This window comes from Diabrotica virgifera, chromosome 3 (genome assembly GCF_917563875.1).
Source record: "Diabrotica virgifera virgifera chromosome 3, PGI_DIABVI_V3a".
Taxonomy (NCBI): Eukaryota; Metazoa; Arthropoda; class Insecta; order Coleoptera; family Chrysomelidae; genus Diabrotica; species Diabrotica virgifera.
In genome coordinates, this window is record NC_065445.1 from 118,574,907 (window position 1) to 118,599,583 (window position 24,677).

The 24,677-nt window shown below is 34.2% G+C and overlaps 1 protein-coding gene across 3 annotated transcripts in view; it reads left to right on the forward strand.

The window, feature by feature from the left end:
* LOC114336537 (probable multidrug resistance-associated protein lethal(2)03659) overlaps positions 1-23,615 on the forward strand; it is a 98,501-nt gene extending 74,886 nt beyond the window's left edge. For 2 of the 3 annotated variants that reach the window (XM_050645431.1, XM_028286912.2), the window contains exons 8-12: positions 248-668; positions 6,701-6,851; positions 10,578-10,808; positions 12,262-12,604; positions 17,761-18,403. In XM_050645431.1, coding sequence (XP_050501388.1) covers positions 248-668; positions 6,701-6,851; positions 10,578-10,808; positions 12,262-12,604; positions 17,761-18,340 — 1,726 coding nt within the window. In that variant the 3' untranslated portion in view covers positions 18,341-18,403. Of the gene's footprint in view, positions 1-247; positions 669-6,700; positions 6,852-10,577; positions 10,809-12,261; positions 12,605-17,760; positions 18,404-23,433 lie in introns of those variants that run through there. The other variant, XM_050645432.1, reaches the window with a different exon arrangement.
* The last annotated feature ends 1,062 nt before the right edge of the window (positions 23,616-24,677 follow it).

Below are 24,677 nucleotides of genomic sequence, written 5' to 3' on the forward strand. Positions count from 1 at the left end.
ACAGCCCTGTATTATATCTCGAAAAATTTCTATTTTTTCCAACTTTTGATCCTAAATCCTTATTTTCACTTTCTGGTTCCAGTAAAGGTTTGAAATTACTCTGATATCGCAGCTGTCAATGTCCTTTAGTTTTAAGATATTAATTAGTTTATCGTGCTGGACCTTGTCAAATGCTTTTTGCAAATGTGTACATGTCTTGGTTTCTAGATTTCTTTGCGTGAACATATTTAAATTTACATTTTTTTAGGATCAACGAAAAGTCGACCATTCAAGGTTTAAAAGAGAAACATCTGAAAAATACTTCAATAAACTTCGAAGACATTGACTTAACAAACCAAACAGCAATATACTATAATAGCACGTACAATATATCAGCTGAAGTCATCCGGAATATTGGACGGCTGGAAGTAAAGGCCACCAAGTCCTTAAATTTGTACACAATTTTGGTCATCGGCTACTCATTCGTTGAACTGCTAAAACGTTACATCATCTTAAGGGTAGGATTTAGAGCGTCTGTGAACCTCCATAAAAAGATGGTTACATCGATCGTGCACTCCACGATGGCATTTTTCGACAGTTTCTTCATTGGAAATATATTGAACAGATTTTCTCAGGACTTGAGTATTGTCGATGAACATTTGTCGATGATGATGTCGCACATGGTTGATGTAAGTTTTAGTCCGTTACACTAACACTAATAAATAGAGGAATAGACGTGAGATGCGCGCAAAACGGAGAAGGGATGTAGAATTCATTCGGGACTTAAATTACAGAGTTGCCACGCTTCTCACAAATATTGATCGATTTCTTTTGAAATATTGTTTTCATGAATCATTTTTTTATAACAAGTTGCATGTAAATATTTAAAATTGGAAAATTTTTAATGGTTATTGGACTCCGGTATGCAATGATGGAGCCAGGTTTCATCCATTGTAATATATCGACGCAAAATTTTGATTTTATTACGATTGAAGAGCTTCTAAAACTTCTCAGAATTCGTTGTTGTTTGTGATCGATTGTGAGCTCTCGCAGCATCCACTTTGCACAGAGCTTTCGCATATCCAAATATTCATGCACTGTCCAATACCAAATATTCAGAATTAATATCCGATATTGAACAGTATATTTTTATCACCCCGTACATCACACGAACCAATTTGTTATCATATTTATACATGTGCGGGATATTTCATTTGTTTAATTGTTGCAATTTATAAACAATATTTTGGTAATGGACATAATTTTAGCTGACTAATTAAAAATCTTTGTTTTTTGGTCGTGTGGGCTATGACCCAATTCATGTTGCCAACAAGAGATAATACATTTTAGAATCATTCTCAAGAATCACTTCAACCAGGCCAGAAGTGCCTTTAACTTCATTCACTAGAGTCAATATGTAGCATCAAATAGAGTCTTCAACTAAGTCGCGTACAAGCCACACATCAGTACTCAACGTTCTCTCGGGGTAACTACCCTGGTGTCCGCTATCAATAACATATCTAAGTGCTATTGGTGTTTCTATTACTGAAGATCAACCTCCACTAAGACCGAAGATTAGACATGCACAATACATATTATATTCAACACGTTCCTTTGATATCTTTAGAGTCTCAGCTATCTCGAACCACTTCACTTTACGGTCATACAAAATTATTTTGTGGACTCTTTTGATGTTTTCGTTGGTAACAGCTTCTTTGGGGCGTCTACTGCATGCATCGTCCTCGGTGGTGTTCATTCCTCCTCGTTTAAACTTGGCAAACCATATCTCAATGGTTGATTTTCCGGGTTCAGAGTCCGAATAATGTTTATCAAGCCAAGATTTGGCTTCAACAGTATTTTTCTTCGCCAAAAAGCAATACTTTAAGGACACGAAATTCTTTTATCCATTTTTTTAAACTAACACGAGTTGCTTCACTCAAAATACTAGATCTCATAAACTTTCGACAGCTTTCAAATTTACACACGCATCTTTTGAAGGTTAGGGCTGACTAAAAATCAAATGGATTTAATACCACTAGTGCTCTATAGCTCTATATGTGTCAGCCTACGAACTCTTCATCCCACCTGTTATCTTCGCTACGAAAATCTTTAAATACCTAATTTAATAATTCATGAATATACGGCAGCTTTAAATATTGGTTCCTTTGAAATGAAATCATCATTAATAATTTTCACTTTGTCTTCAATTTGTTTCCACTCTTCTATGGAAAAATGTTTTAAAGTACTTAAGTATCCGATAATTCCTGAATATAGGTACCTAATTAAAAGTGAAATCTACAAATCTACATTTGGCGTTCCAACATAATTTTTTAGTTATACCATCGTATCCCCAAATTGATTAAACTTTGGACCTTGGAGACGGGTTTTTTAAGTCCACTGTTTGTTTGATCAATCCAACTATTACTGCGACGGCGGCACACATAGTGGAAGCGGTTTCCGCTTACGGGCAAACCGCGCGAATCAGAGCGGTTGTCGCGCGCGGGAATGGTAACACAGCGAAGACGGGTAAAAGCGAGATAAATCGGTTAAATTTGTCAGTTGCGTCTATAACTTATAGCAAAATTTCGTCTTCTGATGACGATATGATTGCTTTTGATTCTGTTTTGACTAAACTGAAATATTTCACAACTTAAAATAAGATAATGAAAGAAAGTGAAATATCGTTCTCCCTCGTGTCCCAAATAGGGGATCTTTCAAAAACGGCAGCAATTAATGTCTTCTTATTCATTGTACAAACATTAAAACATTAAAACCGCGCGAAAAAAACTAAATTCTCATTCGAGTAAAAGCGGTTAGGTGGGTTAAAGCGGTTGGTCCGCGCGAACCTGCTTTGACTATGTTCGTGTACATTTAAAGACATGCATTCATTTTGAAAACGTTTAAAAGCGGGTCCGCGCGGTTTGACCGTAAGCGGAAACCGCTTCCACTATGTTCGCCGACTAAGGCTTGAAAGTAGATTTGTTTCATAAGTAAACACAATAAAAAATATTTTTTCGTATCTAAATCGTTTAGTATGTCTTAAATACTTACTCAAATAATCGTAGTTATCTCCTACAGTGATGAGTTCGCTAATAACCGGCAAATTAACGCAAACGATGGACAACATAATGCCTTGTGAAATAAAAAGAAAAGAAAATAGTAGAGGTGGGAAATTATCGGTATTAACCTATAAAGCATTACCACTTACGATAGTTTGTCACCTTTAGATGTTAGCTAAGGGCTGGTTGACTTTAGTCAAGTCATACGTATGTGGTTAACGTCACATTAACTTTTTTTAATTGTAAATAAATTTGACGGAGCTGTTAGAACAAATAGAATGAGTGTGTTTGGAAGCAAGTCTGTCCATAAATAAATCAAAAACAAAGAATATGATTAATGAGATAATGATAATACCTAAATTTTTAAATTTTTGTTATTTAAAAACTAGGTAAGTTAAAAATATTAAACAGACGACGTGTCAGTCGAAAAGAAATAAAAAGCTAAAGTCTAAAGCTGGGAAACTATTGTAAGTGGTCATGTTTTATAGGTTTATACCGATAATTTCCCACCTCTACTAGTTTCATCTCTGTTTATTTCATACCGCATTATTTGGTCCATCTTTTGCGTTATTTTGTCGGTTATTAGCGCGCTCATCACTGTATCATGTTTTTAAGTCAATAGTTTTCGATTATTTTCTGTCTTTTTCCAACGAAACCCGAGATTCCTAATTTCCCAATGCATACCTACTTTCTGTACCTCCTTTATAATCAAAATTAATAATACCTAACTTGCTTCAGAATATCTTGGGTTCAACGCATTTCAAACAGAGAAATCTTAAACAGAGTAGGTCAAGGCGAAGGTGACTTAATGAAGATGATAAAAAAGAGAAAACTTGAATATCTGGGGCATATAATGAGAGGTAGCAGATACAGGATGCTGCAGTTAATACTCAATGGAAAGATCGACGGAAAAAGAGGAATTGGTCGAAAGAAATATTCATGGCTCCGAAACCTTCGTCAATGGACTGGCTTATCAGCAGATCAATTGTTACATGCCGCACAAGATCGAGAACGATATCGGCAAATTGTTATGGAAGCTACCCACGCCTAAAAATTTGGGCACGGTACTTAAAGAAGAAGAAGAACTTGCTGACGTAACAGACCCTGTTCAGATGTTTGTAATTTTATTTTTGAATAATTCGTCTCGTATTAGGAGTGACAATAACCAAATACTTTCCTGCTACATTTCGCGGCCCTCCTTTGCAATATTTTGGATGCTACACACAAAATCTCTCGAAAATGATCTGAGATTATTTAATATTCTTTTTATTAAAATAGTGATCCAATCACCAGTACTATAGTACATACTGTCATACTAGCCACATGCTCTCGAAATTTTTTATAGCTTTATTAGAAGCTGCTTCTTATTGAACTAATTTCAACACAGAGTGTATTATTTCACAAGTTTGAGCATTCAAAATTTTCCTTCTCTTCACTTTATACTCTCGATCTATTTTTAGATTAAATGAACAATTAGAAAATTCAAAATCAATATTATTAAAAATTGAGCTTTTACACAAAACTTGTCAACGTCTCGAATCGACCCTATAGTAAAAGTATCCACATAAACAGTTAAGCAGCTATCGATCAACTAAGCTCTCTCTTTCGTAATTTGAAATTTGCTAGGGTGCAACGTCTATTCCTATTTTGGTTCACCTGTAATATAAAATGCAGGTCGTAAATTAACGTAATAATGTGCATTTCATAGAATAGAACATTGCGGAGATAGCCCCATGCATTTCTTATGAACGATAGAAGCGCGCCGATGCCACGCTGAACTGACTAGAATGAATCGTATATCGGCAGTCGAGTATCCACCAGTGCGTGAGAGGTTTGGCAATACTGATCTCCGTAAGCGTAACGTTCTTAAACCATAGTACACTTTACAAGACCAAAAATAAGCATTTTATTCAAGAATTTTTTTCTTAGAACCTTTATTAAAAATGAACATAAAAATTTTTACATATTAATATCTAACTCTTAGAGAGTACAAAAATATATGTTTTTTCATTTATGCACATACACTAATATTATAGAGGGCGCCAAAGTCGACACCTCTAAAAAAGTAGTTTCGATGCCGGACAGATAATCTCTGAAACAAGAAAATCGTACGACATTTCAAAAAAGGAGGTTTCGTACGTGACAATTTACCAAACATTGATCAAAAAATAAATATTTTTTAACCATGAAAAAAAAAAGAAAGAAGGGCGATTTTTTAACAAAAATTTTTTGTAAAATTTTTTTTGCGGAGTTTTTTGCTAACGGTTGTAAATTGTCACGTAAGAAATCTTCCTTTTTCAAATGCCGTACGCTTTTTTTGTTTCAGAGATCCCAATCCTGAGATTAACTGTCCGCTATCGCAACTACTTTTTTTCGAGGCCTAGACTTTGGCCCCCTCTACCCTTAGTGTACGTGCATAAATGAAAAAAAAATATTGTACTCTCTACGAGTTATCTATTAATGTGGAAGAAGTCTTATGTTCATTTTTAATAAAGGTTCTGAGAAAAAAATTCTTGAAAAAATGCTTATTTTTGGTCTTCTAAAGTGTAGTAGTACCACATATTCTGGGACCAAAAATAGTTCGATTGAACCTAACTTACCTTAGTACAAATGTGCACCTAAAAAAAGTTTCAGCCCTTTGAAGTTACAAAACGAAAATAGATTTTTTTCAATAGGATCGATAATTATTAGAGATTTTTTATTGAAAATAGATATGTGGCATTCTTATAGCAGGAACATATTAAAAATATAACAGTGAAATTTGTACACCCCATATAAATTTTATGGGGTTTTGTTCCCTTAAACAAACCCAAACTTTTTTGTACTTACGTTCCAATTAAGTTATTATTGTGGTACCCTTAGATAAACACAATATTTTTAAAACTTTTTCTTCCTAGTACTTTTTCGATAAGCCAGTGTTTATCTAGATATTTTGAATATTTTGTCGAATCCACTACATACTTGTATATTATGGTTAAGTACGATTTATAGAGACCTGTTAATAATCTGAAAATTTATTTTTTATGATTTACATTTTTAGCTATATTTTGAAACCTATTAAAAAAGAAGCCATATCTCGATAAAAGGTGGTTAATCGAAAAAATACTAAGAGGTAAAAAAGTTTTAAAGGAACTGTGTTTAATTAATGGTACCACAATAATAGTTTAATTGGAACGTACAGAAATATTTGGGGGGTTTAAACAAACGAAACCCCCATAAAATTTTTTATGTAAACATATTAAAAAAGAAGTCGCAAATCGATAAAAACTGGGTTATCGAAAAATACTAAGAAGCAAAAAAGTTTTAAAAACATTTTTTAAAGTAATGACACCACAATAATAATTTAATTGGGACGTACATAAAAGTTTGGGGAGGTTTAACGGAACACAATCCCATAAAATTTCTATTTGGATTTTATTTGGTTATTTTTTTAAGATGTTCCTGCCATAAGAATGCCACATATCCATTTTCAATAAAAAAAATCTCTAATAGTTTTCAATATATGGAAAAAAATCGATTTTCATTTTGAAACTTCAAAGGGCTGTATCTTTTTTTATGTGCACATTTGTACTAAGGTAAGTTAGGTTTAATAGAACCATTTTTGTTACACCCTGTATATTTGTTAACTTCATTACTGGCATATTATTTATTTTTGTTTTCAGGCCTTGTTTCATTTGGTTGGTGTCGTAGGTTTAATAGCAACAATAAACTGGAAATTTATTATACCAGCGGTAGTATTAGCCGTTTTTTCATTATTGCTCCGAAGTATTTATATTAGAACATCAAGAAGTTTAAAACGACTTGAAGCAGCTAGTAAGTATTTTGTTAACCATATGTATAGAGCAGCGGTGCTCAAAGAGTCGATCGCGATCGACCGGTCGATCGCCAAAGTTTTTGAAGTCGATCGCGATTCACGGGAAAAATACAAATGAAAAACATGTGGACACTAATTTACTTCTGCATACATATGTGAGGTGGTTGAAATAATTAGTCCCGAAATAATTTCTTTCCTAGAAGAACGAGGGAAAATTTACTTCAAAACGAAAAGCTCAGTGATCTGGCTTTCGTATCAGATTTAGCAAATCATTTGAACCTCCTTAATTTGGAAATACAGGGTAAAAATAACCATTATCGATATGATGAGCGCAGTACATTCCTTTGTCAACAAATTGTTATTATTGATTAATCAAATGAACAGAAAGAATTTAAACAAATTTCTATCGTTGAAAAAAGGTTAACCGCCCATTTGAATTATATTTATTATGAGACGGAGATGCAAGTAGTTCATGGCGAATTTGAAAGATGCTTGGCTGGTTTTAAGAAACTGACAGATATTGTAACATTCATGTCTAATCCATTTTCTTGTGAAGACCTGGAAAAAATTGCCACTGAAATATTAATTACTTTCAATATGGAGATCATTTCCTTCCAAAATGAGGCACCGAAAATAATTTCGGATACTTATATACACCTTAAGTCCAGAGCGCCTGATAAGAAATTTTGGTCTTTCATACCGTATAACAAATATCCATCTTTGAGGCAAATAGCTCTGAAGCTCATAGCATTCTTTGGATCAACGTACTTGTGTGAGTCTGCATTTTCCCAAATGAAGGTAGTGAAATTAAAGTATCATAATCGGCTAACTGACTAACATATCTCATCATGGAGGAAAGGCAGTTTTGTTTTCATTTGATTCAGAGTTGGAGATCTCTGAAACAAAAATCAACAATCGTGCCTTTTAAGGGAAATCACCGTGATGCAGTAATTTCACCTTTGAGACGCAAAACAGCGACATCTCTAGTAAAACTAGGAAGACGACGAAAAGACCCATATGCAAAGTTTACATAAAACAATTAAAATAATTGAAATAAAACAATAAACAATATTTTAAATCCAAGACTTTTCGTCGAAAGAAACTGCTTTCTGGTTACATCCTGAATCTCCGGCTTTATAAGCATGGATACGACGAACGTAGAAGAAAGTAGAAAGGACAATGGTCACGTATCTACTCCCTTTTCGTCTAGGAGAAAGTGCCGAAAGACAGTTTCGAGTACTCAAGAATCTGAGTAAAAAAGAACAAGGGGGAAAGGCAGTTTTGTTTTAATTTGATTCAGAGTTGGACCACCATCTACAGATAGCTATTTCTGCCTCTTATGCTTCATCAGTGTAGCTATGCAGTCCCATATTTCATCATGCTTGCATCTGGCCCTCGATAATTCTGTACCATCATATGAAAATCTTGTGAATATTATGCAGTGCCATGCATCAACATCCCAATAAAATTAGGATGAAAAACATGACTTTAATTACAACTCTCTGAAGTTACAACTTTTTATCAAATAGAAATGTGCAACAAAGATTTCTATTTTCAAAACTGTTGTTTTTTACTAGCAGTCGATCGCTGGATGCTTCCAGTTTATGTGGTAGATCCCACACAGTATAAGTCTGAGCACCACTGGTATAGAGGGTTAAATTTAATGTTAGCTAGGTCTAGGGAGACCTATCTAAAATCTATTTGAATTTACTAAAGCTAGATTTTTCACAGTTGATTACTGTGATTGTGAAGAGAAACATACTGCGGTCGGTCAAGCGAAACGTAGAACAAGGTTTACTGAGAGGGTATCAAAATTGCTTTCCTACGAAGGTAATTAAATCCATTTACTAAGGCTGAAAATCAGTACATACATTCTAAATTAAATATAAATAAAAATTATTATAGTCGGTCAGCTGTATGACGGGACAGAGCCGGTCGGTCGGCCCCAATGAATGTATAGGGTTATTCACTAGATTTTGACCCCCTTGTAAACTGCTTTATTTACACAATTAGAAAAAAATGCACCTAAAATACAAAAGTTATTCGATTTTTTAGGTTATTCAAGGTTATTCAATGCTCTGACCGACTATAATAACTTTTCTTTATATTCAATTTAGAATGTGTGTACTGATTTTCAGCCTTAGGCCGCACCTACATTGGATCCGTTTTTCTCCGATCCGATCAGATCAGATCAAATCCGACGTCGGCCGACGTCGGATTAAAAAATAAACCCATAGTATTAAATGGCGGTGCCTACATTGGATCCATTTTTCTCCGATCCGATCAGATCAGATCAGATCCGATATCGGCCGACGTCGGGAGTAGTTTCTCCTATTTTCATCGATAAGTGTTTGGTTTCATTCCGGTTTTTGCATACAAGTAATTTAATTTTTTGTTTGAACTATTTCGTGAAATAAATCAACAATAAATAGCTTCCAAATCTTAATATGTGTCTCTACAAGATAGATATTTTTTAATGTTGTCTTGAATATAAGGTTTACAAAATCTCTTTATTTTTAAGTATAAAATTTAATACCTCTAGCACAGAATAGGAAACAATTATTGTTTCCTATTCTGTCTTACAATTATTGTTTCCTATTCTGTCCCTCTAGGTAAATAGTTTTATTGGGATGGTCAATTTCACTTTGGTTATAAAATTCTAACGGGTACTACGTGTCTTTGAAATTGCCAAAATAATCTTGAATAAAACCTTACAAAGAGAACCGAAGTTTATTATTGCTCAATTTGTGATAAAACGGGAAGTACAATTATTATACTACCTGTTATGTGTTACTATATCTTTTTATATGAGAATATTTTTTAATACGTGCCAACACAAGGCTAGTTTGTAATAAATCAATGTATTTTTTCTTTTCTCATGAATTATTTTACATACTTGTGACGAAAAAATAGAATCTTTTTATTAGGATAGTTACGTAGATTTTTGTTTATATTAAATTCTCCTGAAGATCTGTCTTTATTAAATTTATGCATCTATCTACGTTTTTTTCTACGTCTTTAAAAACGTTATTTTCCAACAACAGCCAACACATTAACACATCTTCATTGGAACTCATTGTCGGTGGTCGGTGGTCGGAAGTTAACGGAACCAGTGTAGGCACCCTCGCCGGAAAATCGGTCTATATCGGATCTGATCTGATCGGAGAAATACGGATCCAATGTAGGTGCCGCCTATCGGATCGGATCTGATCTGATCTGATCTGATCGGAGAAAAACGGATCCAATGTAGGTGCGGCCTTAGTACATGGATTTAATTACCTTAGTAGGAAAGCAACTTTGATACCCTCTCAGTAACCCCTGTTCTACGTTTCGCTTGACCGACCGCAGTATGTTTCTCTACACAATCACAGTAATCAACTGTGAAAAATTTAGCTTTAGTAAATTCAAAGAGATTTTTCAGCGCTGCCTCTCCGTCTATAATTAAGGACGTCCTCCAACAAGGCAGTTGGATGACATCAAACGCATCCAGAACAACTGGATTCAGGGTGCTCAAGATCGGATGCAATGGAATTATTTACGGTAGACCTATGTTAAGCGGTGGACCCAAAACGGCTGACGATGATGACATATTTGCATTATACAAAGAATATCTTTCAGGTCGTGACATGGAAAGGTCTACAGAGCAAAACGTATTGATATTGATGAACGATAACATTAATAATCTATTCTATTGTAACAGACAGTAATTACTATTTTCTTTATAGCTCGCAGTCCACTAGTAGGCCATTTAAACTCAACCATGGAAGGTTTGACGACGATAAGAGCTTATAAAGCACAAGATATTTTAAAGAATGAATTCGATAGACATCAAGATTTGTTTAGTAGTGCCTTCTACACATCAATATGCGCTAAGGCCGCTTTCTCGTTTTTGATGGAAATATCTTCAATAGCATTTACAACCACTGTGATAGTCAGATTTTTATTTTTTGATACAGGTAAGTAGTTTATTTTTTTATGTATCAACACAATGCTGCTAGTCGCTCGAGAGAGTGAATTTTTACCGGCAAAGAACCAGAAATTTATAGGAATCTTAAGCAAATCTTTTTTTCTTGCTTTCTAATTTGTATCGAAGCAATATAATGTTTTTGTGATCGACTATTAAAACCTTTCAGTAAAAAAGGAACGATAAAAAATAAAGTTCTGTATAGCTCAAACTGTTTCTTCATAACCATAAAAGGAATTTTAACTTAATACTTACCTACGCATAAAGTAGTACTTTGGGTGTTAGAGGTAAATCAACTCAGGTCTAATTTTTATTTGCAAGTACAGTCGCTTTCAATTTTTTGTTTTAGGGCGACCGACACATCGGCGCCAAAAACAATATTTTTTTGTAATAAGTATGAAAGGGTCAAGTTATATAGCTTTTTAAACGAAAATCTGGTTTCACTAGCGCTTAGAGTTTGGCGATTCTAGTATTGTATAAATAATATATCTACCAAAAAGGAATCTGAAATGAAGACCGGATGAGGTAATAAATTTGAAAGAGTTATGAGGTAAGAGACATTTAACGAAAATATAGACTTTTTTGGGAGTTAAGAAAATGCAACGAAGGGAAAATCCTTTGATCAGTATGTATTTTCAGTTCTTATATATGGAAATGAAACACAGGCCTTTAACAACAGCACAGTCCATAAACTTTAAGTGACTAAAGGTGACAGATTTGATACAAAAGATTGCCATGTTAAAATGGATCTAGGCAGGACACATAGAGAGAATGGAAGCTAACGTCGGACCAAGCGATTTGTTGAATGGGGACCTACAACAAGTGAGAAGTAAAGGCAGCTCTCAAATCAGATGGACTGATGACATCAAACCATTGGCTGGCCACGAATGGATGCAAAAAAAAACAACGAACATAAACTAATAGACATACCTAAGGGAGACTTACATCTGACGATGGATGGAATAGCTGATTGAATCATGATGATGATGACTGAAGGGACTTTTACAAAGAAATACACTACAGAGGCGTATTTAATAAATAAATACTAGGATGTTTAACTCGAAAGAAATATATACAGAGCAGTATTGAAAAAGGAATATGTGTAATAAAAGATAATTGAGTAGAAGTTGTTCTGAGCTATCAAATTGATGATTAAAAAATTATGTAGGTATATTAATGATGTATATTAAAAAACATCAAATCTTACATTGATTTCCTAACGAGACATACAGATAAATCAGCAAATGATCTCATTATTATATTATCATGATCAAAATAATTCTAGCATAATCGAGACAAAAACAAAATTATGAACCTAAAATAAAATTTCTGTATACAAGATCAAAGCAAACGTTATTTGCTGAAACTTCTTAATATTCTATTTCTATTAAAGTTTATTCGTCTTATTTATATAAATATATATAAAATATTTTTTTGTTCAATAGGAACAAATTCTGGAGACGTTGGCCTTACTCTAAATCAAGCGGGTATGCTAAGTGGAATTGTACACATGGGCTTAGCGGCTTGGTCAGAATTGGAAAACAGCATGACGTCCGTTGAAAGAGCCATGGAGTATACAACAATCGAAGGTGAAAGTAATACTGGAACAGATAATATAAAATGGCCAACTAATGGAGAAATCGTTTATCAAGACGTGTCTATGACATACACGAATTCTCACGAAAAAGTTTTGAAAGATATTTCGTTTACTGTTAAGGCAGGAACAAAGATTGGTATTGTAGGTAGGACTGGTGCCGGAAAATCCTCAATTATATCCACATTATATCGGTACGTATTCTAGAGTTAGTACGTTTTTTTAAGGTAAAATATTGCAAAATTTCTAAATTTTAAAGAACCGCTTGGATTGACATGAAATTTGGCAAACACATAGCTAACAAGTCATAGAAAAAAATTGATATTGTGCCGATGTGTGCTTTTGCCCTAGGGGTGAGTTTCACCCCCTTTTGGAGGAGAAAAATATATGTTCGAAATAAGTCCTGAAATGGATAAAATGACTAATTCTAAGCAACTTTTGTTCTATAAAGATTTTTCACCAAGTTAATACTTTTAGAGTTATTTGCGAGTGAATATGTTAATTTTTCTACAAAATAACCACGTTTTCAGACGAGTTTTTGCAAATAAATTCAAAAAGTAAGTATTTGGTGGAAAAAAAATTCTTATCAAAAATATTGCACGTAAAAAAGTGAAAAACATGGTGTTTAAATTAGGTGACTATACCTAGTAGAAGCAGAGTTATAGCTAATGAAAAATAGGTTCATATTCGTCAAATTCCAAATCGAATATTTTAACGTTCCATAACCAAAAAACGAAGCACTTTTTTGCGGAAAACTCATTTTAACTTTTTTAATGTGTTTAAAAATGTTTTTGTTTTTTAAAAAAAATTTTTAGCATCAAAAGTAAACAAGTTACGCTCAAAATAAAGTTGGTCCCTTTTTTTGGTAAAAAATCGGGAAAATCACCCCCTAATTAGCATTTCAAATAAACTTAATTGTTACCACTTCACAAGTTTTTTACTCGCGTATGTATTGGTCATATGATCTGTAAGTTTCATCGGTTCAAAGTCCTTATTTTTGAAAGAGCTGTAGTTAAAAGGGCTTGAACGAGTCACTTATCACAAGTGTATGCAAATTTAGAAACACCGAATCTTAACCAATTTTTGTCTTACAGAAAAACAAAAATATACAAAATATTCAGAAAAGTAAAGCCGACTTTTTTTATTGTTTAAGATTTTTGGTATATCTAATCATTTTTAAGTTATTTTTAAAAAAAAAGCATTTTTTTCAAAATTAAAATTAAAAAAAAATTTACTTTAAAACTAATGTTTTCAAAAATTAGCACTTTGAATCGATGAAACTTACAGATCATATAAACACAACATAATTAAAATAACTTGTGAAGCGGTAACGATTAATTTTATTTAAGTTGCTAATTAGGGGGGTGATGTTTCTGATTTTTTTTTGCCAAAACAAAAGGGACCAACTTTATTTTGAGCGTAACTTGCTTAAATTTGATGATAGAAATTAAAATAAAAAACAGAAATAAAGCTTTTTTTAAACACTTTAAAAAAGTTGTAATGTGTTTTCCCCAAAAATGCTTCATTATTTGGATATCTCTTATTGAATTCTTCTATTTGGAATTTTTCGAATATGAACCTATTTTTCATTAAAACAAAAAAACACTAAAATCCTGTATAAAAGGTATATTTAAAAACCCTCAAAAGGGCCACATCAAAATCACATAACTAGTTTTCGGCTGTTTAAAAGTGGTGGTTTAAAAGTGACTTGCCGTCATTCTTTCAACATGTAAACAAGTCAAATCCACAGCTTAGATGTTACCTAGGGCAGATTAGCTAAATATTTTAAACATCCATATTTAATGTAGCTTTTTAAACCAATGTTTCCTTGACGGACTTCTTTTACTGGGCTTTGACCCACATATTTTTGTTAAATACTATCTTGGTGGTTAGCATGTACATTGCACGTAAGCACTGATGATGACTGGTAAACCAGTCAAAAACTAGTTATGTGATTTTGATGTGGCCCTTTTGAGGGTTTCTAATATACCTTTTATACAGGATTTTACTGTTTTTTTGTATTACATGGTATACAGCCAACCACAGGAAAAGTTTTTCCTTGTGAATTTTTATTTTTCATTAGCTATAACTCTGCTTTTCCTAAGTATAGAGACCTAATATATACACCGTTTTTTTCACTTTTTTATAGGCTACAGTTTTGCTAAGAACATTTTTTTCGACAAAATGCTTACGTTTTGAGTTATTTGAGAAAAACCGTCTAAGAACGTGGTTATTTTGTTGAAAAATGAGCATATTCACTTGCAAATAACTCGAAAAGTATTGATTTGGAGAAAAAACTCTATAGAACAAAAGTTGCTTAAAATTAGTCAGTATATTCATTTCGGGACTTATCTTGGACATATATTTTTTCACCCCCGAGATGGGGTGAAAGTCACCCCCAGGGCAAACGCATATCACTTTTTTTTTATATACATATCAAACCCATCGGCACCATATCACTTTTTTCTTTGACATGTTAGCTATGCGTATGCCAAATTTCATGTCAATCCAAGCGGTTCTTTAAAATTTACAGCAAAAACCGGGAAAGAATGTACTAAGTACCTACGTAATAAAATTGAAAAAACTTAAAAAATAATAATCGTTTTATAACATTTTCAATTTTTTACCTACGTACATCTTTGATTATAAACTTGCGAGCAAAAAAATCGACTCACTCGATGAACTGCAGTTTATGCTTAGTAATTTCATGTTACCATTTAGAGCTTTGAAAAATAATTGTTTTAATCAAATTGACAACGTATTGTACAATTTGCCTACTTCTGCATGTCATGGGGAATGCAGAAAATATTGTTCTATTAAATTTAAACTTCTATGAATTTGCCGGTGGTCGTCTCAGTCGCTTTTTAAACGTTGACATGTGTGTACACATCGATGTGCACTGAATATTTTATAAATGGATACTTCACCAGTGAAGGCGGTACAGGCAATTGCATAATTAAGAGAGCGCTGTAGTCAGATGACTGTCGCCCACCAGACCTAACCGTCGACACCAGAAGACCTGTAGCTACGGTCAACGACCAGGTTCGGGTAATGACAAAGAAGGATGATTGATTCGCTGTCCTGAGTGCCTTACGGGATTGACACGTGAGAGGAGTTGAGCTTCAGCAATCCTTGACGAATGTTCTAGGTGTCACCGTCACTCAGTGGATAGTTAGGAGAAGGCTGGCTGCCACTATGACTCCCAGACAATACAATACAGGGCCCAAATTGAACGCACGTCATAAACAAGCTCGACTTCAGTTTGTACAAGAACACTTCAATTAGGACCTTGGCAATGCAGCAAAGTTTTATTCTCTGACGAGAGTCGCATGTGCTTGTAAAGCAATGGTAGAAGACGATGCGTCATCGGATGCCCGGAGAACCATTTACCCAGTGCTGCAGTGTTAAAACAGTTAGCTATGGAGGGAATTCGACAGCGGATCGTTACAGTACAGATATTTTCCAAGACCATGTTGTTCCTTACGCCGGCTACATAGGCGACGGCTTCATGCTAATGCATGATAACGTTCGATATCACACAGTGCAGATTACTAAAGATTACCTGGCCAACACGAATTTAACAACAATGACCTCCATTGAGTCCGGATATGAATCCTATCGAGCACCTATGGGCTGAGCTCAAACTGCATTAGATGAAGTGTGGGAAGCGGTTTTTCACAAACCAGTCAGAAACAGGGATTGCAATCCAGCAGCATTTTCAATCCAGCTGGATTTTTGCAAGATTGGCCTAACAGCTGGATTCAGCGCGGATCCAGCAAAATGTGGAATCAAAATGAAAACACGATTTTAATGTTTCTTTTTGTCTGTGTTCTAAATTTCTAAACAGGAGAAACATGAATTATTTAGTTTTTTGGAAGTGAGATCTTAAAAAACATATTATTTTTATCTATTGTCTAACCTACTTCGCACATAACTGCACATATAGCCGGTTGCGGAGAAAGCCCTGTCGGCGCTTTTGGCCTTTATGCTGGTCGGCTTTAAGGTCATCAAATAGTCATAGACCATGGAAAAATGATCATCTGTTACGCCTTCTGTCTCATAAGCGGCCATTTACTTTTCCAAAATCTTTTCGTAATCTTCTAGAGAAACAGTTTTTTTGGTTATAAAAGTTTTCTCTTTCTCGTTTCAATTCAATCTCAAGTTCTTGTTCCAAATGAAAATTCACGGGTTCAGGATTAGTTGGCCCATCTTATTCCATTATATCCTCTTGCATTGGTTCCACAATCACTTGTTTATTGGGGGGAAATAACCAGGATTGTTTAGACCTTCGTCATACTTTTTTAGATTTTGTAAGTACCCTAATGTACCTGTAATGTCAGAGAGGCGCTGTTCCGCGATTCTGTTACCTAATGCTGCCGATGGATTGGGACTTAGGCTAGAATCCTGGCTATTTAGCTTATCTAAAACAAATTTTATGGTTGTGCCGGCTGTTATCAAAGTGGACTCTCTTTTATTGTGGACACAATTTTATCGGTGAAAGAGTGGCGATCAACCCATTGATTATTGACCACTCGCTAGCAGAGAATATTATCGCAGAATAAATGTCTATCAACGCTATATCGATGCAAACTTTTAGGCTGTAGTCCAGCATACTGGGCTACCTACTGCTAACGCAATAGAATGGCAAGTTGCCGACTCACGACTTTGAATAAGGAGGCCAATGAAGACATTAAGTAACTTATTTCGAATTTGAGACGTTTGCGGATCCGCGCTGCTGGATCCAGCTGGATTTCTGGATGTTGGATCCAGCAATTGTAATCTCTAGTCAGAAACTTAACAAGGCCTTAAGATCTCGCATGGAAAGTGTAATATAACGCAGAGGAGAAAATACTCAGTTTTAGTTGCGATTTTTTATGTTACTTTACTTTTAGATTCAATACATAATGATATATAAATCTTGGCTGAGAAATATCACAGATTGGACTAACCTCAGTGTTAAACATATATTTCACGTTGCAAAAAATAGAAAAGCGTTTAAAGAAATGATCGCCAACCTTCGTTAGAAGACGGCACAAGAAGAAGAGGACATAATGATTTTCATTCATAACATGTTTTCTCAGTTACAATATTTCAAGTTATCTTTGTTATGTTCTTTAGTTACTAACCTTATAAATATTGGTGTCATTGCAATAAAAATTACTTGTGCTTGCAATATTTTACTTCTAATAATTTTACATACACTTACACTTTGGATAGACACTTACCAAACAGCGTAGTCAAAAAATATACCTTACTTTATTTTTAGTCGATTTTTTTGGTGGCAAGTGTATAATACAAAAAAATAAAAAAAGGTTTTTTATTACTTATTAAACATTGCTTTATTTTTTAGATTATACAATTACCAAGGTAAGATATTCGTCGATGGGGTAGAGCTGAAACAACTCTCTCTCAAATTCCTAAGACAGCATATATCCATTATTCCACAGGATCCCATTATGTTCTCAGGAACTGTACGAAGTAATATAGATCCTCTAAAAGAATTTTCTGACGAGGAAATTTGGAAAACTCTTCACAAAGTTCAACTAGACAGCGTAGTTCCAAAACTCGAAGTCGATGTTGACGATGTCAACTTTAGTACCGGACAAAGACAGCTTATTTGTTTAGCCAGAGCTATAATAAGGAAAAATAAAATTATGGTTTTGGACGAGGCCACAGCTAATATGGATCCTGAAACTGAACAAGTAGCCCAGAAAATTATAGAAGAAAACTTTAGTTCTTGTACTGTACTTATTATAGCTCATAGATTAGACGCTATTTTAGATTGTGATAAAATATTAGTTTTAGATAAAGGTAACGTTATTGAATTTGATTCACCCAAAGTATTGTTAGACAACAAAACCAGTTTATTTTCAGAAATGATGAGAAATTCTCATCTGGGTGATGGTGAGGAAAAACAAAAGTCAAATTGAGTGGTAGTGTTTAGATGTAGCAAATATTTTTGTATCTCTAAAAATAAAGATTTTCAAGATCTAGTTGAATCTTATTTTTATAATACACACAACCAAACTTATATGGAATAACCATGTATTTTAAAGTAATATTTATTTCTTTTGAAAAAACCTGTTATTGTTGTGAATAATATAGTTATTTATGTACCAAGTCAGTAAAGTGACTCTTTATCGAACGAGTCTGATATTACGAGAAGAGCGAGCGTAGCGAGCGAGGCGAGTAACAGACGACAGACGAAAATTTTATCGCCAACATACCTACCTATATTTTTTGAATTTAATGTCGTCCGAACCACTGGGGTTATAAACGACAACAATGTAAAATACATATTAAAAATAAAAAGAGATTTTAATATTAAGTAAATACATATATACTAACAAAAAGTACACCTGAAAAATTTGTGATACAATTAAATGTCTTTTATTCCTACTTCCGTTAAAAGCTGTATGATATTGTTGATATTTGTATTGTCTCTAAGAAGCTCAGATATGTCCCTGGGAAGGTTGAGTTTACTTCTCGTTTGCTGGTATATTTGACAAATATACGATATGTTTTATTGATATAAAATAATATTTTCCAACATAATTTGATATTGGTTTTAACACTTACTTGCAATTTACAATTTAAGAACATTTTAAATTTATACGTTATAATAATTTCATGACAGTTATCAATATTAAATAATTACTAAATCGGTAAAGTTTTAATTTATTTTATATGAATATAATTACATAATTCTACAGAATTTAACTTTTTGACATAAATTTAGTTGATCGCAAATTGCTTACAATATTTTTAATAATTAAAGTAAATAAATTGTAAGTTCACTCAAATACTCGCCATTCGATTACTGCCATCGACCACTTACATTCAATCTCGGTTAATTTGATTAATCGCGGCAGGTAAAGGAAAATTTTTCTTTCAGTACAATAAAGTGTTACTTTACTGCCGCAAATGAGGGCAAATGAGTACAATAATGAATGACTTTAGTGACGGTTGGCGATAAAAGGTTTTTATTGAAAATAAAGATATATATTAGACAATCAGATAGTACGGCTCGGTATGGTATTTATTTGCTTGAGTTGCGAATTGAACTTTTGCGTGCAAAAACGAGAATATGCCTCATGTGGGGTTATAGAACTTACAACGGGAAATGATAAATTGGTCTTGAGGAGCAAGTGATGTTCTCAGGGGACATAGCTGTAGAGCTAGGAGTAACACAGGGCGTTCTGTCCAAAGCCTATGCTAGGTAACAGGAACTAGGAAAGCTCAAAAATAAAGCAAGGAAAAGTCGCCAAAAAGCAATAATGGCTCGCCACGATCGTTTAATTGTCCAATCAGCTGGAAGACACCCAACCATTTCTCACCTGCAGCTCCAAAGGCAGCTTTTGGAAGCTACAGGCAGTGGCGTAACAAACTCCGTCGGGGCCCCCCCGCAGAATTTGAAATGGGGCCCCTTTTAACCCGGGAGCAGTCGCGCCGTTAGAAAAAATCCAACTTTTTATCATTTTCCGTGATAACTTAATGACAAATTTTGCAACATAACTTTCCACTTGTAAGTGCCTCGAAGAAGATTGTAGTAATGCGTAGGATTTTTTTTTAATTTTTTTAATTTCATTTTTATTTTTTTTTGTGGAATTTATGGCTTTGGTGGGAACTAATTAGTTTTAAAATTGTTAGAAATAGATATTTTTAACATAACAAGCAAACAAAAATATTATAAAATTAAAATTTGTTTTAAATTCGTATTGTTAGATTTTGTTCTACGCGCGACTGCTTACGTGACAGAAGTGAGCGCGAAGCCACATATGGTTCGAAGCCACGCAGACATACTGTATAAGTGCTCAAAAAAAAATATTTTGAATTTTCAAATTGTAATGACTGACAGGGCCGTAACTACCATTGGGGCAACCGGGGCAGTGCCTCGGGGCCCCCGGCGAAGGGGTCCCCGTGATTGTAATCGCGTTATATGTACTGCCTATAGGCAATGTAACGCGATTAAAAACCTACATTATAGCCGAAGAATGTAAGTAACATTATATGTAGTATATTTTTTATGAAAACAGAAAAGATGTTATATTGTTGGTAAATATTTAGCTTAAAATAATATGATTTCAAATTATTTTTGTGTTTTGGTCAACTAAAATAGCAATATGTAGGTAGGTACAGGAAACTTCAGTCATGGAGTACATTAAAATGCGTTTTCAAGTGGTTAAATATCAATTTTCCCGGACTCCTTCTGCTGAGTGATTAACCCCAGACCCCCCGGTAGGGGGCCCCCAGATCACGTTTGCCCCGGTGCCCTCAACATCGTAATTATGGCCCTGATTTAATGACATATTCAAATTCAGCATAATCAAAAAGCAAATAGAAACATTTTTGAACAAAGTAAAATGATGAATTCACCGATATCTTTTAAAATTATTTAATATAAAACAGTTTTATTGTTTAAAGAATTAATAAACAATTAGAGGCATCTGTGAGTAGAACGTTTCACTTTAAGATAAGACATATAAACTAACAAAAAATGTTTTAGAAAAATATAAGCTTGTTTGATTTTTTCCGAAACCGAAACAATGCAAGTTTTTCTACATTGACTCCCCTAAAGCGGAAGTGTTATAATTTCCTTATCTTACCGTTTATCTGTTGAGAGATTGTCCAATGATTACACAAGAAAAGTCGTCAATAATTGTTAAATAAATGCGTACCAAACTGATGCAACTATAACCGTAAAACAAACACACCACACCCCTACACACACACCACACAACCACAAACATAAATAACATAACAATGCAAACAACCAATATGAAATTACTGGCGATAATATTGTATCGAAATACTAAAAGTAGGTAAAGAACAGAGAGAAAGAAAACCCATTTTTAGATTTAAAAATATTGTTCTTAAATTCGGCAAATTGTAATTCTAATATCTTTCAATAGTCACGTACAAAGCATTATATAGTTTATTGTCGCTGCCATAAAATTTCGGTAGGCCGGAAGGGATTAACTTTCTAGATATTATGAGATGATTCACTTGGCAAATACGTCTAGTTAGAAATTTTTACGTTTTTAACTTTAAACAGACAACGTAAAAATAATATAACAATAACAGATTTTTACATAATATCAGATGACAAGATGGGGCCCTTAAGCGATTGGGGCCCCCCCGCAAGCTTCATGCTGCGGGGCCCTCTGTTACGCCCCTGGCTACAGGTGTAACTCTTTCAGTTGAAATTATAAGAAAAAGAGTTCGTACTAAGAAGTATACAGCAGGAGACAGTTATGGGTTCCCGAGTTATCCATGCAGCAAAAGATTGATCGCCTAAATTGGTGCTTTCACCACCAAAACTGGAACATTGGGAATTGATAAAATGTGATATTTTAAGAAAAAGTAATGTTAGTAAAGTAATAAAAGTAATGCAGGATTTGTGTAAAATCAAATGACCCACGAAATCGTGTACTTAGAGGTCGAGGAAGACAAGCAAGAATGAAAACTGTCAGATCGGTTCAAAAATATACAAGATGAAGTGTAATGTCCTCGAGAGGAATTGTGATCCGTAAAAAACTCCTAATTTTCATCCAATCAACTTTAACTGCTCACCGGTATATTGATAACCTGTAGTTAGGCTCTGGAGAGGTGCAACAGGAGAAAATTTGATTTTCATGCATGATAATGGACCTCCACATACCACTAGAGTGATTAGAGACATCATTGAAGCAGAAGGTACCCCCTGTTTGGAGTGGCCTGCTTGCTCACCCGAGCTTAACCCTATAGAGTATTTGTGGAATATGCTTAAAAGAAAAATTAGAGCTCGCCGGGATGATCCACAAAACACAGCACGGCTAGTACGCGCTGTTCTTGACGGATGGAGCAACCTACCACAACAAGATGTTGATAATTTGATTAGGAGCGAGCCCACGCAAACTGGAGCTTGAATAAGGACTAGAGGTGATAACACTTCTTCTTCTTCTTCTTCTTCTTCTTCGTCTAGCCATTCACGTCCACATCTGAACATAAGCCTCTTCAAGTCTTACTTTTTATTGTTTTTTGTTGTACGCTACTTGTAGCCAATTTTTCCCGGCAGTTCGTTTCAGATCATTTGTCCATGTCATAGGAGGTCTGCCACTGGGTCTTTTGTGTTGCTATGGTCTCCAGGTTAGAATTGTTCTGTGCCATTTGTTTAGATCGCTCCTAGCTACATGTCCAGCGTATTCCCATTTCACTTTTAATGATTTTTGTACCACATGGGTGACTTTGGTTTTTTGTCGTATCCATGTGATAACACTAACTACTAAAAAAAATAAAAAAAAAACAATTTAAACATTATTCGTTTTACACTGAAATTATTTATGCTATTAACTTTAAAACAACTAGTTTCATTTTTTTTGTTAAATACTTTATTGTTTTATATAATTGTTATATATTTGGTATTAAATTGCTTTAAAATAAATATTGTTTGACTTCGTGTGTTCGTTTTATAAAATTCTCACGAAATAATAAGAAATATTATCAGATGATTCCATATAAATTTGGTTGTGTGTATTTAAATAGGTCCGAACACAATGTTCACAATTTGACATATTTGAGAAAAATAAGTGGATGTCGAGTATATTTCTGCTGAATAATATCTGTTGAATATCATCATCACCATCTTTATTCTACCTACCGCTGCTCTGAATAGTTCTATGGAACTACATTTAAACCAGCTAACAAGATCCCATTATGTTCTCAGGAACTGTACGAAGTTATATAGATTCTCTTAAAGAATTTTCTGACGAGGAAATTTGGAAAACCCTTCACAAAGTAGAAGTCGATGTTGACGATGTCAACTTTAGTACTGGTCAAAGACAGCTTATTTGTTTAGCCAGAGCTATTATAAGGAAAAATAAAATTATGGTTTTGGACGAGGCTACAGCTAATATGGATCCTGAAACTGAACAAGTAGCCCAGAAAATTATAGAAGAAAACTTTAGTTCTTGTACTGTACTTATTATAGCTCATCGATTAGACGCTATTTTAGATTGTGATAAAATCTTAGTTTTAGATAAAGGTAACGTTATTGAATTTGACTCACCCAAAGTATTGTTAGACAACAAAACCAGTTTATTTTCAGAAATGACGAGAAATTCTCATCTGGGTGATGGAGAGGAAAAACAAAAGTCAAATTGAGTGGTAGTGTTTAGATGTAGCAAATATTTTTGTATCTCTAAAAATAAAGATTTTAAAGATCTAGTTGAATCTTATTTTTATAATACACACAACCAAACTTATATGGAATCACCATGTATTTCAAAGTAATATTTATTTGTTTTGAAAAAACTTGTTATTGTTGTGAAGAATAAAGGTTTCTATTGAAAATAAAGAAATCTATAAGACAATCAGATAGTACGGCTCGGTACGGTATAGGTTATTTGCTTGAGTTGCAAATTGAACAAAAATAAATAAACCAACTTTTGATGTGGGGTTATAGAACTTACAACGGGAAAAGATAAATTATTTGTCTTAAGGAGCAAGTAATGTTCTAAGGGGGACATAGCTGTAGAGCTAGGAGTAAAACAGGGCGTTCTGTCCAAAGTCCAAAGCCTATGCTAGGTAACAGGAACTAAGAAAGCTCAAAAATAAAGCAAGGAAAAGTCGCCAAAAAGCAGTAATGGCTCGCCACGATCGTTTAATTGTCCAATCAGCTGAAAGACACCCAACCATTTCTCACCTGCAGCTCCAAAGGCAGCTTTTGGAAGCTACAGGTGTAACTGTTTCAGTTGAAACGATAAGAATAAGAGTTCGTATCAAGAAGTATACAGCAGGAGACAGTTATGGGTTCCCGAGTTATCCAGGCAGCACAAGATTGATCGCGTAAATTGGTGTCTTCACCACCAAAACTGGAACATTGGGAATTGACAAAATGTGATATTAAGTAAGGATTTGTGAAAAAGTAAGGATTTGTGTAAAATCAGATGACCCACGAAATCGTGTACTTCCCACATAACAATGATGTTCGCATCATGTTCAAAGCATATACTACCAACATTCGACAGCGTATATTCTTTGTAGTACATGCGTAGAACAAGCATAGCATGTACCCTAACAACATTCTAAATTTCATGTTCTTTGCATATACTTTAAAGAATATTCTCGTACCGAATATACTGAGCACATTCGTGTACGTAGTATCTCAGAATATTCGTAAAAGTATATTATTGGAATCAGGGCCGGTTCTAGGATTTTGAGCGCCCCGGGCAAAACAAAATTTGGCGCCCTTTCATACGAAATATTATATACTGCAAATATAAAAAA